This window comes from Arvicanthis niloticus, chromosome 16 (genome assembly GCF_011762505.2).
Source record: "Arvicanthis niloticus isolate mArvNil1 chromosome 16, mArvNil1.pat.X, whole genome shotgun sequence".
NCBI lineage: Eukaryota > Metazoa > Chordata > Mammalia > Rodentia > Muridae > Arvicanthis > Arvicanthis niloticus.
Genome location: NC_047673.1, coordinates 17,735,918 through 17,750,733, shown reverse-complemented (window position 1 = coordinate 17,750,733; position 14,816 = coordinate 17,735,918). Strand labels below are relative to the sequence as shown.

Genomic DNA, 14,816 nt, shown 5'->3' with positions numbered 1-14,816 from the left:
GGTGGCGCACACCTTTAATCCCAGCACTTGGGAGGCAGAGGCAGGCGGATTTCTGAGTTCGAGGCTAGCCTGGTCTACAGAGTGAGTTCCAGGACAGCCAGGGCTACACAGAGAAACCCTGTCTTGAAAAACCAAAAAAATAAAAATAAAAATAAAAATAAAAATAAATAAATCCTGAAGACATGAAAACTAAAGAAGCAAACGTGTGTCTCTGAATAGCTGACTCAATTTTCTAACCCTTCTATCAAAAGTTGTATTTGTAGAAGAAATGTTTTTATATCTGAGAAACACTGCAGGAGCTGGAGAGATGGCTCAGTGGTGGAGAGCATTAGGTTCTTCCAGAAGACTGGTCTGTCCCAGCACCCATGTCAGGCAGCTCCTAACTCCCGGTAACTAGCTGCAGAGGGACTCCTACTCCTCTAGCCTTGGTGTCACTGTACTCAGAGGCATACACCCACAGCCAGAACAAAAACAAAAACTAAATTTTTTTTTTTTTAGAAAGAAGATCAATTAGTCACAGGGTAGACAATGCTCTGTGGGCAAGTTTGAGAAGTCACCACAGCATATGAAGAACTTTGGCACCTGGCTGCACTACTCCTGCAATGGCACAGAAAACATGTGCAGAGAGTATTGGGATCTGACCAATGCTGGTACCTTCTCACACTGCTACTGAGACATGGGTACCCGGCACCATGTCTGTGTTCACTCCATCCAGAGTTAGAGTGGGAGAGACTGCAGTGGGCAAGTGCTGCTGGCCAGATGTCAAGCAATTCCACAACTCCACAATCAAGTTTCCACTGCCCCAGTGAGTGCTGTGGTACCAGCACAAGCCACACCTCACTACCAAGATGCCCCAAAACTTTTTTTTTACAGCCAGAGACCCACTGAGTAAAACTCCAGAGTCAAAAAGAAAGTCTTTAAAGTAGGGGCTGTCAAGAAGGAAAAAGCAGTTAAGAGCACACTGCTCTCACAGAGGTCCAGCATCTGTGAGATCAGCATTCACGCGGAGGCTCACAACCAAGTCCATGGATACAATACTCTTCCTGCACCCCAGGCACCAGGCACACAGATGGGTATGCATATACTCCTGGAGGCAGAACACCCACACTTATAGTCTTTAAGTAAAACTATGCAAGGATAAAACTATATTCTTTTGACAACTTTAAAAATATTGTTGGTGTTATAAGTAAGTGTGGGAATGCTGGCAGGTGGCGCAAGCTTTAACCCCACACTCAGGAAGCAGAGGCAGGCAGATCTCTGAGTTCCAGATCAGCTTGGTCTTCATAACAAATTCCAGGCCAGTCAACACTACATAACGAGACCCTGTCACAAAGAAGAGAAGAAGGGGAGAGGGAAGGGAGGAGGGAAGAGAAGCATGCACGAGGCATGAGGCTGAGAAAGAGAAGATGGCTCAGCAGATAAGCACACTTGATGTACAGGCATGAGGACATGAGTCATATCCTCAGCACCAGGGTGAGAATCCAGCCATGAGCTCATGTGCCTGTAAGCCAGGCTGTGAAATGGAGACAGTATCACTGCTGGGTTTCCTGGCTATCAGATAAGCTTCGGATTCAGTAAGAAATCCTGAATCAAAAGGAATAAAACAGACAGTGATATATAATAAAACAGCCACCGTTGTCTTCCAGCTGGTGCACAGGTAAACACAACCCCCCACACAAAGTAAAAGTACACGTTATAGGATACAGTACTCAGAAAGCATGAGGACTCAAGAGTTCCAAGCCAGCCTGGGCAACACAGTGAGATACTTCAAAAACAAAAACAACCCCTTCCCAGGGAAAAAGAAAACCTCCATTTACATGTCTGTTAATTACAAATATGCAGAAAGAAAAAGAATTTTTATTTGATAACTATGGGATGCGGGTGTTTTGCCTGCAGGTGTGCATGTCTATGCTCCAGTGTCTGCTGCTCAAAGAGGCCTGAAGTGAACATCAGGTCCCCTGAAATTAGAGTCAAAGATTGGGTGTAGTACTAGGAATTGAACCCAGGTCCTCTGGAAGAGTGGGCAGTGGTCTTAACTGCTGAGCCAACTTTCCAGCCCACCTCAAACTTTAATAGTATTTAGATAGATGGAAGTTGGGATTATGAACATCTTTTGGGTTCTGTCAGTTATACTCCGAGTTTTGCCCTTCCCCAGTCAATACATAATATTTTTAAAATAGAAGAAGCATCTAATTTCAACTTAAAATGAGAAATAAACAATAAAATACAATTTAAAATAGATACATGGTTTAAATATCTTTCAACACACCCTTTCAAAGAGTTACTATTATTAATAGTATGAAAATTGTTAAATATGTCCAATGCTAACAGTCTGACTAATAACAATATAGAAAGCAATGACTACTATGTATGATCAAGATAAACTGTACAAGATGGTTTAGATATAAAGCAGCACAGAGTGCTTCAGAGGCATCATGTGTAGAACAAAATCTGAGTCTTGGTTTTCAAAAAACCGAGAAAGCTAGTTTACTTAAAACTATACTATATGTTATAACAGGATACTGTTTGGCAATAAAAAGTGATAAAGTGCTGATACATGTTAAAACATGGATAGATTTCTAAACCATGCTAAGTGAAAGAAGCCAGCAGACTGGCAAAGATACAAAGGAGAAGGTACTGGCAGCTAGCCTCAGGGTATATGGGAATTCCAAGTGATGTCTATTGGGTGTAAGATTTCTTTTGGGGTGTGATAAAATTCTTAGGCCGTGGTGATGGTAGTACAACTTAGAATGGGTTTTTAAAAATCACTAAGTTCTGGCATTTAAATAAAAGGGTAAATCTGAGCCAGGCTTAGTGGAACATACCTTTAATCCCAGCTCTTGGGAGACAGAGGCAGGCAGTTCAAGTTCTAGGTCAGCCTGGTCTATACAGGGAGTTCTAGGCTAGAAAGAACTCCATAGTGAGATCCTGCCTCAAATAAATAACAAACAAATAAATGATTAAATTTTACTATATGAATATTTCAAAAAAGCTATTAGATTTTAAAATGTTTATGACAAAATATTCATGCTTTTAATCAAAACATGAATGATTTTTTTAAATTCTAGATTCTCAAATTACTAAAAGTAATATAAACAAGTTTTCTAGCACTAAAGTAAAAAACTGGCCTACTTGAAGTTACCTGACTAGTGGATAAATTAACGACTCAAGTATGAGAACTCCAGGGGCTGCGGGTGACTCAGTAGTGAAGACTGCAGATGCCTTTACAGAGGACAAGTTCCATTCCCAATGCTCCTCAGGAAGTTCAAGACTTGCCTGTAACTTCAGCTGCAGGGGATATAAGCCTCCAAGGGCAACCACAGGTGTGTACATACCTTCTCCCTTCCCCATGCACACACACAGAATTTAAAATTAAGAAATAAAGTTTAAAAAGAAAAATGTAAAAAATCCTCAATCTCAAAAGACTGTTCTTGAGAGGAGAACAGGAGAACAGGAGCGAGAGCCATGACTCTCACGTGGTATCTTAAGCCCTAAATATGGACAGGAATTGTTTTATTTCAGGAACTGATTTAGTCTTGGCTTTGACAATGCCTGCCCACTCTCCATGAACAGAGTCACGGAAGTTCCAAGGTACTGCATAAGGCTGGCCTAACACCGTTCTCTATCATGCTTCTGAGTTGACCGCAGGGGTTCAGCTGGTAAAGGTTGTAGAGCAAGGGTCAGAACATGGTTTTCAGACTACTTGTCTGAGACACAGGATCTACCTGACGTGAGCATCACAGAAGAAAACAGTCAACAGGTAGGCTACAGAGGTAGCTCAGTTGTGCAAAGAACCCGGGGTCCATTCCCAACACCCATAAAGCAGGGGTGCTGGTGCATGACTGTAATTCCAGCAGAGGGTAGAGGCAGTAGAATTAGAAGTTTACATCATCCTCAGCTACATAGCAACCTTGAGGGAAGCCTAGGCTACATAAGACTTAAGAAAATACATGATACAACCACCTAATACAGTACCATGCAAAAAACTACACAAATCACAGTGTTGATTTTCTTCATTCCTACCCCACATCTACCTTCTCAGCCTTTAATCAGCACATGGTGCCAAGAAGACAGTAAACAATACTAACTACTATACTTTGACAGATTCTTGGCTATAGCCAGTGTCACCAGTAGAGTGAAACCCACAAATCTGACTTCTAGATACTTTTTTCTTTTCGTTAATAATGAACAGGTATCAAGAAGGAAGTTTAATGTCAAAAAACAAAAGAAAAAAACTGTCACAGGTAATGAAGAATTCAACAGATGGCAAAAATGTGTTCACAAAGCAAGTACCCAGAAGTAAATTATAAGTCAAAATGTCTTTGAACTTAGTAAATCACTTCCAGGTGGGAGAATCTTAGGGATCTACTACACATCATGCTTGGACAAAGTACACACAGAATATAACCTTTCTTAACTTCTAACACTCCTAAAGTAAGGTTATCTATTATAACTAGATCTAAGGTATGCCTCTATGTCCTACCAAATACATAAAACTTTCCCAGTATATTTACAGAGTCATGACTGAATCAGAAGAGAATAAAAGCACTGTGTGAAATTTGATATGATGAAAATTACTTGTTTGGGTGAAAATGATTCCCATAGGAGTCCATAGTGAACGTATGTACACCCAAATTAGGCATGGTGAAATAAATCTGCAGTCCCTGAGCTCAGGATGAGAAACCAAATGGGTAATGATCTTAGGAACAGTCAGAACTATATAGAATGAGACCATGTATCAAAACAAAATAAAACAAAACAAAACACAGCATAGCTCAAAAAAGCCTTAGGCTATGCATTAAACCCACATAAAATATCTAATCACTTACCAATATGCTTTGGTTTTAAATAAAGTAGGGAAGCCAGTAAGATTAGTGTCTTTGAGATAAGGAAGCATAAAAAAAAAAAAAAACTATAAACAAATCTAGGAGAAAGGTGTGGTGGCTCAGATCTGTAATCCTAGTTGTTTAGAAGACTGAGGTGAGAATATTGCAAGCTCAAAGCCAGCCTGAGCTCAAAATTCCAAGTTGCAGTCCCTCAGGGCAGGAGCGTCAGAGCAGCAGGTGTTGGAGAACTGCTCACTTGACATCACAGTCAAGAGCGGAAAGCAATGCATCCATGCATGCTGGTGCTCCGGCTGCAGTCTCCATTTCTGTTTTAGTTTTGTTTATTTATTTATTTGCATATTTACTTAATTTACTTTTGAGACGGGGTCTTGCTATGAGACAGCTCTGGCAGGCCTGGAAGTTACTAGAGATATCTGCTTACATCTGCTTCTAAAGTGCTGGGATTAAAAGCATGTACCCACCATGCCCTACTTTGACATTTTTTAAAAACAAACAAACAAACAAACAAAAAACCATTCATTCACTGGGTAGTGGGCAGCACAGAGGTCAGAGGCATCTTTTCTAGAGAGCTGGGTCTCTCCTTCTACCTACCACACGGGGTCCTGAGTTCTAACTCAGGTCAGCAGGCTTGCTAGTACCCACTGAGCCACATCACTGGCCGGCTTTCTCCATTCTTTCACACAGTGTGGATGCGATGTCCAGGGACTGACACCACACACATCTCTTCCCACCTCTACTAACACAACTGAGATAAGCCATCAGGTACTATCAGAGGTTCAGCTCCCAGGTGACCCCCAAAATTTTTTTCCTTGAATAAATTAATGAAAAGGTCTGTGGATGAAGCAGCTGGAGAGATGACTCAGTAGTTAAGAGGACACAATGCTCTTACGGAGGGAGGACCCAGTACGGCTCTCCTCACCAACATCAGGCAGCTCTCACCTGCCTGTAACTCCAGCTCCAAGGGCTCTAATGTGGCCTCTGTGGGGACAGAGTGCACATATCCCAACAAGTAATTTAAAATTAAAAGAAAAATCTTTTAAAAACAAAAACAACAGGGGGTTATTAAAACTTGGTAGTAGAATGCTTACCTACTGTGTGCAATGCCCCCATCTGAACCCCTAGTTTTGGGGGAACAGTTATTGAGTGTTGGAGAGACGGCTTGTTACTATCCTTCAAGAGCACACAAGTTTGCTTCCCAGCACCCACGTCAAGCAGCTCAAAGTCACTGGTAATTGCTGAGGATCTAATGCCTTCCTCTGGCTTCCAAGGCATCAGCACATACAAACAGCAACACCACACACACATACCTTTCTCTCTCTCTCTCTCTCTCTCTCTCTCTCTCTCTCTCTCTCTCTCTCTCTCTCTCTCTCTTATTCTAAGGGCTGGGTGTGGTGAAACATGCAGAGCTCAGCACCCAGAAGGTGGAGGTGGGCATCTATGAGTTCCAGGCCAGCCCGAACTACAAAGCTAGTTCCAGACTAGCCAGGGCTACATAGTCAGATAATAAAGACATTACTTATAGAGGTTCTCTGCCAGTTTAAAATGACCATAATTATTTCATTTGTCATTAAAAACTGAGAAAACCCTGAGGAGCAGAGGCAGGAAGATTGTTGCATGGTCAAGGTCAACCTTGGCTACATTAAGACCCTGTATCAAGAACACATCACAAGAAGAAACAAAAATCTGATAAAGATTCATATTTTTATGCCAGATAATATATATATATATATATTCTTACATTCACATACAACATTGAATGTTCACTTTGCTTTATTGCAAACTTGTTACTTAATATCTATGTATTACTTGTCTTACCTCTTGTGTTAATTTTGGTATGGACCTCAAGCTGGGGATCACTTGAAACCATACAAGGCCACCAAGGATAGGTTCCCACCTTGGACCAAACAAGATCACCAACCTGGAACTTAACACCAGTGGACGTTTCTGTTGTTGGAACAGAAGACAGTATTGGCTGAACCTACAGGAAAAGGTCACAAAACTCCATCAGAAAAGAATGAAAGAGAGAAAGAAGGAAGGAACCTACAGAAAAATGTCACAAAACTCCATCAGAAGAGAAAGAAAGAGGGGAGGAGGGAAGAAGAGAGGGAGGATAAAGAGAAGGAGAAAAGAGGAAGGGAGGTGGGAAGGAGAGAACTATGTATAAAGTACATTCTAAGTGCTCACGGGCTGGGGAGACGGCTCAGTGAGTAAGGCACTTGTCACTCAAGCACAAGGCGTTGAGTTAGAATCCTCAGGGCCCACATCAAGCAGGTGAGCTAGCACATATCTGTAATCCAGTGTTCCTATGGAGATGGGAGGTGGAGAAAGAACATTCTCCAGAAGCTCATGGGCCAGTTAGCCTGACAAACACAGGGGCAAACAACAAAGAAACCATTTCCACAACAAAGTGGAAGGACACACAGGGTTGTCTGTCCTCTGACCTCCAAGCTGTGAGCTATAGCATACACACACCCATACTCACACACATCAACACACACAGAGTGCTTACAATGTAAAAATTATCTTCAATTATACTCTTATCTGGTATTGGCTATCTATAGGTAGCAAAAAAAAAAAAAAAAAAAAAAAAAGAGGGAAAAATAGTAAGCCTATCCTCAATACTGAAAACAGACCACTGGTTTCCGATGCCAATAAGGCATCCTGGAGGCTCAGTGAAAACAGAGGATCATTCACAGAAAACACCTAGTCCTAAAAAGTGCACAGGACTCTTCAGTGCACTCTCTTTTGACATACAGATGGGCACGGAGAGGTAATGGTGGACTACTAACAACCAGCTGCCATGCTGCCACCTCTTTTTGTTCTTTGAAGATTTATTTATTTTACTCTAAGTTCATGAATATTTTTCCAACATATGAGCAACATATGCATATGTGTGCTCAATGCCTCCAGAGGTTAGAAGAATGTCAGATGCCCTGGAGCTCGAGCCAGCATTTGACTGCTGGGAACCGAACCTGGGTCCTCTGGAAGAGCAACCAGTGCTCATAATCACTAAGCCATCTCTCCAGCCCCGACACCTTCTGACACCATACCTGGTCACAGTATTCAACAAGCCACTCACCGGGACGGCCTCTTTGAGCACTGGCTCTTCTCTTGGCTTTTCTGGTGCAGTGTCCACCCTCTCATTTGGTCTCTAGGCAGAAAAATGTAAGGGACAGAATAAAGACGCAGTAAACCTAAGACAGGAGACTAAGCATCAAAGACCGTGAAGGAGTAGACTACTAACAGGAAGATGCTTTACTGAGTGCATGGCGCTGCAGGCTCACACCTGTCCACTCCACACCACAATTAGAACTCATTTTACTTTACCACCTAAACAGCACTGTTCTAAGCTAAAGCTCTTAAATTTTTATTTCTTCTCCACCTACCCACCTGTTACTCTGTCTGATGTGTGTGCAGAGGTCAGAGGACCTTTATGTAGGTTCCAGGCATTGAACACAGGTAAGTAAGCTTCCTCAGAAAGCACCTTTACTCAATGAGATTTCCTCAGCCATTTTCTTTTTTATCAGACTGAAGGAAAAATAGGACACTGAAACAGCTCTAAGCTATAACCTGATATTGTTCTGGAAAGTACTTTGGTAATGTGTATGGAGAGTCTTAAGTTTTCAGGTTTTTGTCCAGGAAATTTTCTAAAATTGTTTCTGGAAAGGCACTAAGAAGAAAAATATGTTAAGTGAGAAGATATGCAGGCCAGAAGACAACCAGGTTGGGGTTGGAGATGGCTCAGCAGTTAAGAGCACCTGTTCTCGTAGAGTTCAGTTCCCAGCACCTACACATGGAGGCTTGCAACTGCCGCTAACTCCAGCTCCAAGGCCTCTGACCTCTGATGGCCCTCATGTGCACATGTTCAGATAGATACAAACACACATAAGCATAATTAAATAAATTAATAAATCTTCTTTAATATATAGTTATATGAAAATAAAAGTAAATATAAAGTCATTATGTATGTATGTGTGTATATATGTATGTGTGTGTGTGTATATATATGTGTATATATGCATGTGAAATGAAAGCAAAAGATAGGTCTTTGTCTCAAGGGGACCAGGAAGACAGGGGTCAGGGTGTCAGAAAAAGATGGTGCTTATGAAACTGTAAATGAGGAATGACATGAAAATGTCATAACCTATTATTTTGTACATTAAATATTAATTTAAAATAAGGAAATCTAAAATTTCAAAGTATAAACTATTATATTACTTTTTCAATCATGAGCCCCAGAAATACATTTCTTTTTAAAGTGAACTTTCAAAGACTAGAGAGATGGCTCATTGGTCAAAAGCATTGGCTACTCTTGCAGAGAACCTGGGCTTGGTTCCCAGAACCCACTTGGAGGCTCACAAGCATCCACAACTCCAGTTTCAGGGGATGTGATGCCTTTTTCTGTCTTCCAGAAGCACAAGGCATGCACATAGTACACAGACATACTTGCAGGCAAAACACTAATACACATTAAAAGTTAAATAAATAAATAATTTTTTGAAATAGTGACTTTGTGGTACGGTAAAGGTACCTAGCACCAAGCCTGACAACCTGAGCCCATCCCTGGAGCCAGAGACTTGACTCTTCGAACTGTTCCGCGACTTCCACTTGTGCACCCTGGCATACACATATGTACCACAGCACAAGCAAACAAATTTCAAAAGTCAATATCTAAGTTGGGTCCAGTGCCATGGACTTGTAACACCAGATACTTGAGAGCTAAGGCAGGAGGATAGTGTGAGCTGAGGCCAGCCAGAGTATCAGAATTTTTCTCTTAAAAGAAAAACACAGGGGAGAGGAAAGTAGTATAGAACTGACAACCAAAAGCTGTACTCCAACCCTCCCCCTACACACACATACTGATATCAATAAGTAAGACATTTTACAGGCAGGTTAGGTGAGAGAGTTACAGCAGAGTGCTTGCCAGAGTGTATGTGAGGTGCTGGGTTCATTTCCTACAAGCTCAAAGACAACAGAATTTCTATAAGGCAGTCTGGAACTAACTACTGAAAGTAAAATATGTTTACTGTTTAATTCAACAATTATATTTCAGGAACTAACCAGACAGAAACATCAAAAAATAAAAAATTTAACCAGAGAGATGGTAATTATAGTATCATTTCAGAGCACATCTATTGACATCTTCAAACTTTTTATATTAAAAAAATAACAAAACAACATGTACCTTGAAAAGATTTGATATGGCGTAAGACAAATGTATAATAGTAATTAACTGTTTTGACAATGAGATTATAGAAATGCTAAAAGAAAATCTATACTTTTGTATTATTTGCATTTTATGTAAAAAGCAAATTTTCTTGGGAGACAGGAACAGGCCACCCAGAGCTAATGAGACTCTGCCTTAAAACAAAAAATAAATTATTTCTACAAAAAAAAAAAAAAAAAAAAAAGGGTTGTTTGTTTACTTAAGTCTTTTGGTCTTTCTATGTAGCTTTGGCTGTCCTGGAACTCTGTGGACCAGGCTGTCCTCAAACTCACAGAGATCCCTCTGCCCCTGCCTCCCAAGTGCTCAGATTAAAGGTGTGTACTATCATACCTGTTAAAGTTTTGTTTTTGTTTTAATTTCTTTTTGGAGAATAAAATTCAGATGGATTAAATATGGCCATATACCTATAAATAGATGTAGCTCTGACCTGGAGGCCTCTCTAAAAAGGAACTCATAATCTGAGAATAAAAGGACCAGGAGTTGGCTTAGTAAAAAGTAGAGAAAGAATGAATACAACAGCAAGAAGAAATAACAGGCAGGTGGAGTGATTTGAACACAGTCAGCTCCCATAGGCTGGGCAAACCTTTTGAGAAGGGTTAAGGAGGAGTGGTCTTGTTGGAGGAAGTGTGATACTGGGGTAGGCTTTGAGGTTTTCAAAAGCCTATGCCAAGCCCAGTGTCTGTCTGTCTGTCTGTCCCTCCCTCCCTTCCTCCCTCCCTCCCTCCCTCTCTCCCTCCCTCCCTCCCCCTACTGCCTGCTGATCAGGAAGTAAAGCTCTCAGTTACTTCCCCAGCACCATCTTGTCTGCTTCCTGCCATAATGATCATGAACTAACCCTCTAAAAGTGTAAGCAAGCCCCCACTTAAATGCTTTCCTCTGTAAGAGTTGCCTTGGTCGTGGTTGTCTCTTCACAGAAATAGAACAGTAACTAAGACAGTATGTTTGAGGTTTCCAAGGTCAAAAGGCAGATGTTTTAAGGCCATGCCCATTGGGACTGGGAGAGATGGATCTGTGGTTAAGAGCACTGTACGCTCTTCCAGGGTTTGATGCATAGCACTCATGTCAGTTGACAAGTGTCTGCAATTGCAATTCCAAGAGATCCAACTCCCTTTTCTGATCTCTGCAGACACCAGCCATATACATAGTGTAGACATAGATGTAGGCAAAACAACTATGCACATTAATGTAATTAATTGCTTTTTTATAAAAGGTCACACCTACTGACCCACTGCCAAAGGAAGAGAAAAAGTTCATGAGAATGGAAGAGCTGGCTAGATTGCAACCATAACAAAGTATTTATATTTTGTCTTAAGGACAATAAAAAGCCACTAAAGAGGCTTAGGTAAACAAGTAATAAGTCATTTTTGTTTAAAAGATGCTGTTGGCTGCCATGTGGAGAGAATTCCAAAAGGAAGCAGGAGAAAGCAGAATTTCCTTAAGTTACATAGAACTTGCTTTTAACTCGAGCACTGCAGTAATCCAGGCACAACTAGCTTTGTTAGAGGCGCTTTGGCGCTGCCAGGAGCACATGCAACAGGTAAAAAGAGAACAGGCGGAGCCCACCTTTAACCATCACTCAGCAAGCAGAGGCAGGCTACAGAAAAACCCTGTCTCAAAAACAAACAAGCAAGCAAACAGGAATCCTTCCATGTCTACACCCAGCCCTCTTATAGGGAGGGCTTCTCTATGGAGTCCAAGATCCTCCTTTTCCCACCTGCTGAGTTTCCAAGTCTCTTCTGAGTATCCAGGTCTCAGAGGCAGATGAATGAGATGACATATAAGAAGCCTGCGGTAGTAAGAACTTATTTCAAATCTAGACATGTCTGCTTGGCCCTTTCTGGATTAAAAACAAGATTTGCTTCTACCCCTTCTTATTCAAATGCCTTGGTTTGGTTTTTTGTTTTTTGTTTTTTGTTTTTTTGGTTTTTTTTTTTTTTTTTTTTTTTTGGACAGGGTTTTTCTGTGTAGGTCTGGTTGTCCTAGAACTTGTTCTATAAACCAGACTGGCCTCAAAATTAAGAGATCCGCCTGCCTCTGCCTCCTGAGTGCTGGGGTTAAAGGTGTGCACCACCACAACCTGACTCAATTGTTGGTAGTTCTTTCAGGCTATTTTGATACAATGTCAAAATTACTTATAAAGATTTTAAAATTTCAGTCATTTTCAAAGGAAAGAAGTGGCAAGAGAAAGAAAGCCCAAGATTTACTCTAAATTCCCTTATTCCATAAAAAACTACCACATGTGACAGATGTGCTAACCTGGAAACAGAACAGAAAGTCAGCAGGCATTCAGAGATCTCTGGGCTCTTAAGGTGAATCCGGTCAATGTGAACTACAGCATCATAGACTTAAGTAAGAAAAGCTGTACAGCAGTGGTGCTGGGGCAAGCCTCAATGCCAGCGTTCAAGGCCAAGAAGAAGGGGAGCTGCAGCCATTCAAGAGCAGAGCAGCCTGGAACGCACAGACAGATGGTGTCCTAGGGGAGGAGGGAAGGGAAAGAAAGATAGGCTTTTGTGGAGAAATGGCCAATAAGAGTTCAATGCAGGGTTAGAGAGATGGCTCCGCAGTTAAAGGCACTTTTGCTCTGGCAGAGAACCTGGGTTCAGTTTCCAGCAACCACAGGATGGCAAAACACCTGCTGCACCTTAACTCTAGTTCCAGACAACCCAACACCCTCTTCTGGATTTCTTGGGTGTTATGTGCACATGGTACAGACATACATGCAGGCAAAATATTCACATATAAAATAAAAATAAAAATTTTAAGTCAAAGCTAGATATGGCAACACACAGTTTTCTGCAGACTAGCCTGATCTATATAATGAGTTCAAGAACAACCAGGGAGAACTGTCTCAAAAAATAATGAAGTCAAATGCTCAGAATCAAGAAAAATAAGGATTTAGAGAATGCCATCAGATAGCTTCCAAGTATGGAATCCTGTCCTCCTTCAACTATGACAGGAGAGCAAGCTCACACACTTCCCCACCCCGCTGTCACTGTAAGAGGAGAGCAAGCTCACACACTTCCCCACCCCACTGTCACTGTAAGAGGAGAGCAAGCTCACACACTTCCCCACCCCACTGTCACTGTAAGAGGAGAGCAAGCTCACACACTTCCCCACCCCACTGTCACTGTGACAGGAGAGCAAGCTCACACACTTCCATACCCCACTGTCACTGTAAGAGGAGAGCAAGCTCACACACTTCCCCACCCCACTGTCACTGTAAGAGGAGAGCAAGCTCACACACTTCCTGACCCCACTGTCACTGTGACAGGAGAGCAAGCTCACACACTTCCTGACCCCACTGTCACTGTGACAGGAGAGCAAGCTCACACACTTCCCCACCCCACTGTCACTGTAAGAGGAGAGTACCAAGCAGACAGAGAGCTGTGGGTTGGCTCCTCTACGTTTCATTCACCCTCATTTTAAGTTTGTGAGATTATGAGTTTTTACTGCTTTTAAAATATTTGCAGTTGATCCTACATAGAAAAATCTAATTTCCAGGGGAAAAAAAATCACAGTAAAATTTCTTTTTTCTTTTTAATTATATGGAAAAAAGTAATAAAAAAAAAAAACAAGCAGAATTCATCCCTGATCCAATAGCTTCATTTCTAGTTGCACCCTCAAATAGAAAGCAGTCTCTCAGACGGAAATCTACAGCTATGTCCATATCAATATCATTCCAAATAGCTGAGAAATGGAATCAACATACCTACAGTATAAATAAATAAATACATAAGAAAGGAAAATATGCAAATTCTGGTAGATTGTAAGCTCTTAACAACATTAGCTAAAGAATTGTCAAAGAGATAAGCAAAATCATATTCTCCAAAAGAACAAAAATACTAATGTTCACAGGCCAGCACAGCAGTTCTCAGAAACTAAGCTAAGAGCCAATTCAAATGTGAGTTTTTGTGGTTCTCCAGAGCCATGTGTACCCATGTCTCTTCACAATGCCTAGGCAAAGAACGTTACAGTGGGGTTGGGAATGCTGCTCAGTGGTACAGCGCTGCCTACCTGTGCAAGGCTAGAGTAAAACAAGTGCTACAGTGAGGGTGTCTGCGGTGCACAACTAACTTCTACCCTCCCTTACTCATTTACTCAACAGATAGTCAATATAAGACACTATGGACGCTAGTTCTGTGTGGGGTATTTGCTAGATGACATTAAGAACTAACGAGGGCATTGGAGACATGGCTCAATGGTTAAGAGCATTTGCTGCTATCCTAGAGAACCCAGTTCAGTTCCCAACATCCACAGCAACGGTCTCACAACAGACTCTTAACTATAACTCCAGGGGATCCAAGACCTCTGGCCTCCATGGATACCTGCATGCACATGCCTGAACATACATGAGAACCAAGAGGGAACTGGCAAAGATAAAGGCACTTGCTGACAAGCCTGACAACCTGAGTTCAATTCCTGGGATCAACATAGAAGAAGAGAACCTACTCCCCAAGGTGTCCTCTGACCTCCACACATGCAGTATGGCATGCATGTGAGCGCACACACACATGCGCACACACTAAATGCTTTAAAAAACAGCATTTCAGAGAGTATTTCATTGTATGATGCTAATTAAAAAAAAAAAAAAACACTGAAATAAAAAAAAAAAACAGAAAGAGAGAAGGAGGGAAGGAGGGACTGGAGAAATAGCCTGGTGGTTAAGAGAACTGGCTGCTGTTCAAAAGGACCAGGGTTCAATTCCCAGCACCCACGTGGTAGCTCAGTACTGTTTCTAACTC

General features: G+C 41.5%; 1 protein-coding gene across 6 annotated transcripts in view; it reads right to left on the bottom strand.

The window, feature by feature from the left end:
- The window catches only part of Nsd3 (nuclear receptor binding SET domain protein 3), a 112,570-nt gene that overhangs the window by 59,006 nt on the left and 38,748 nt on the right, over nucleotides 1-14,816 (bottom strand). For all 6 annotated transcript variants that reach the window (XM_076913930.1, XM_076913931.1, XM_034520743.2 and 3 more), the window contains exons 3-4: nucleotides 7,927-7,998; nucleotides 6,663-6,825 (exon numbers count right to left, since the gene is read on the bottom strand). In XM_076913930.1, the coding sequence (XP_076770045.1) occupies nucleotides 6,663-6,825; nucleotides 7,927-7,998 (235 nt within the window). The remainder of the gene's footprint in view (nucleotides 1-6,662; nucleotides 6,826-7,926; nucleotides 7,999-14,816) is intronic.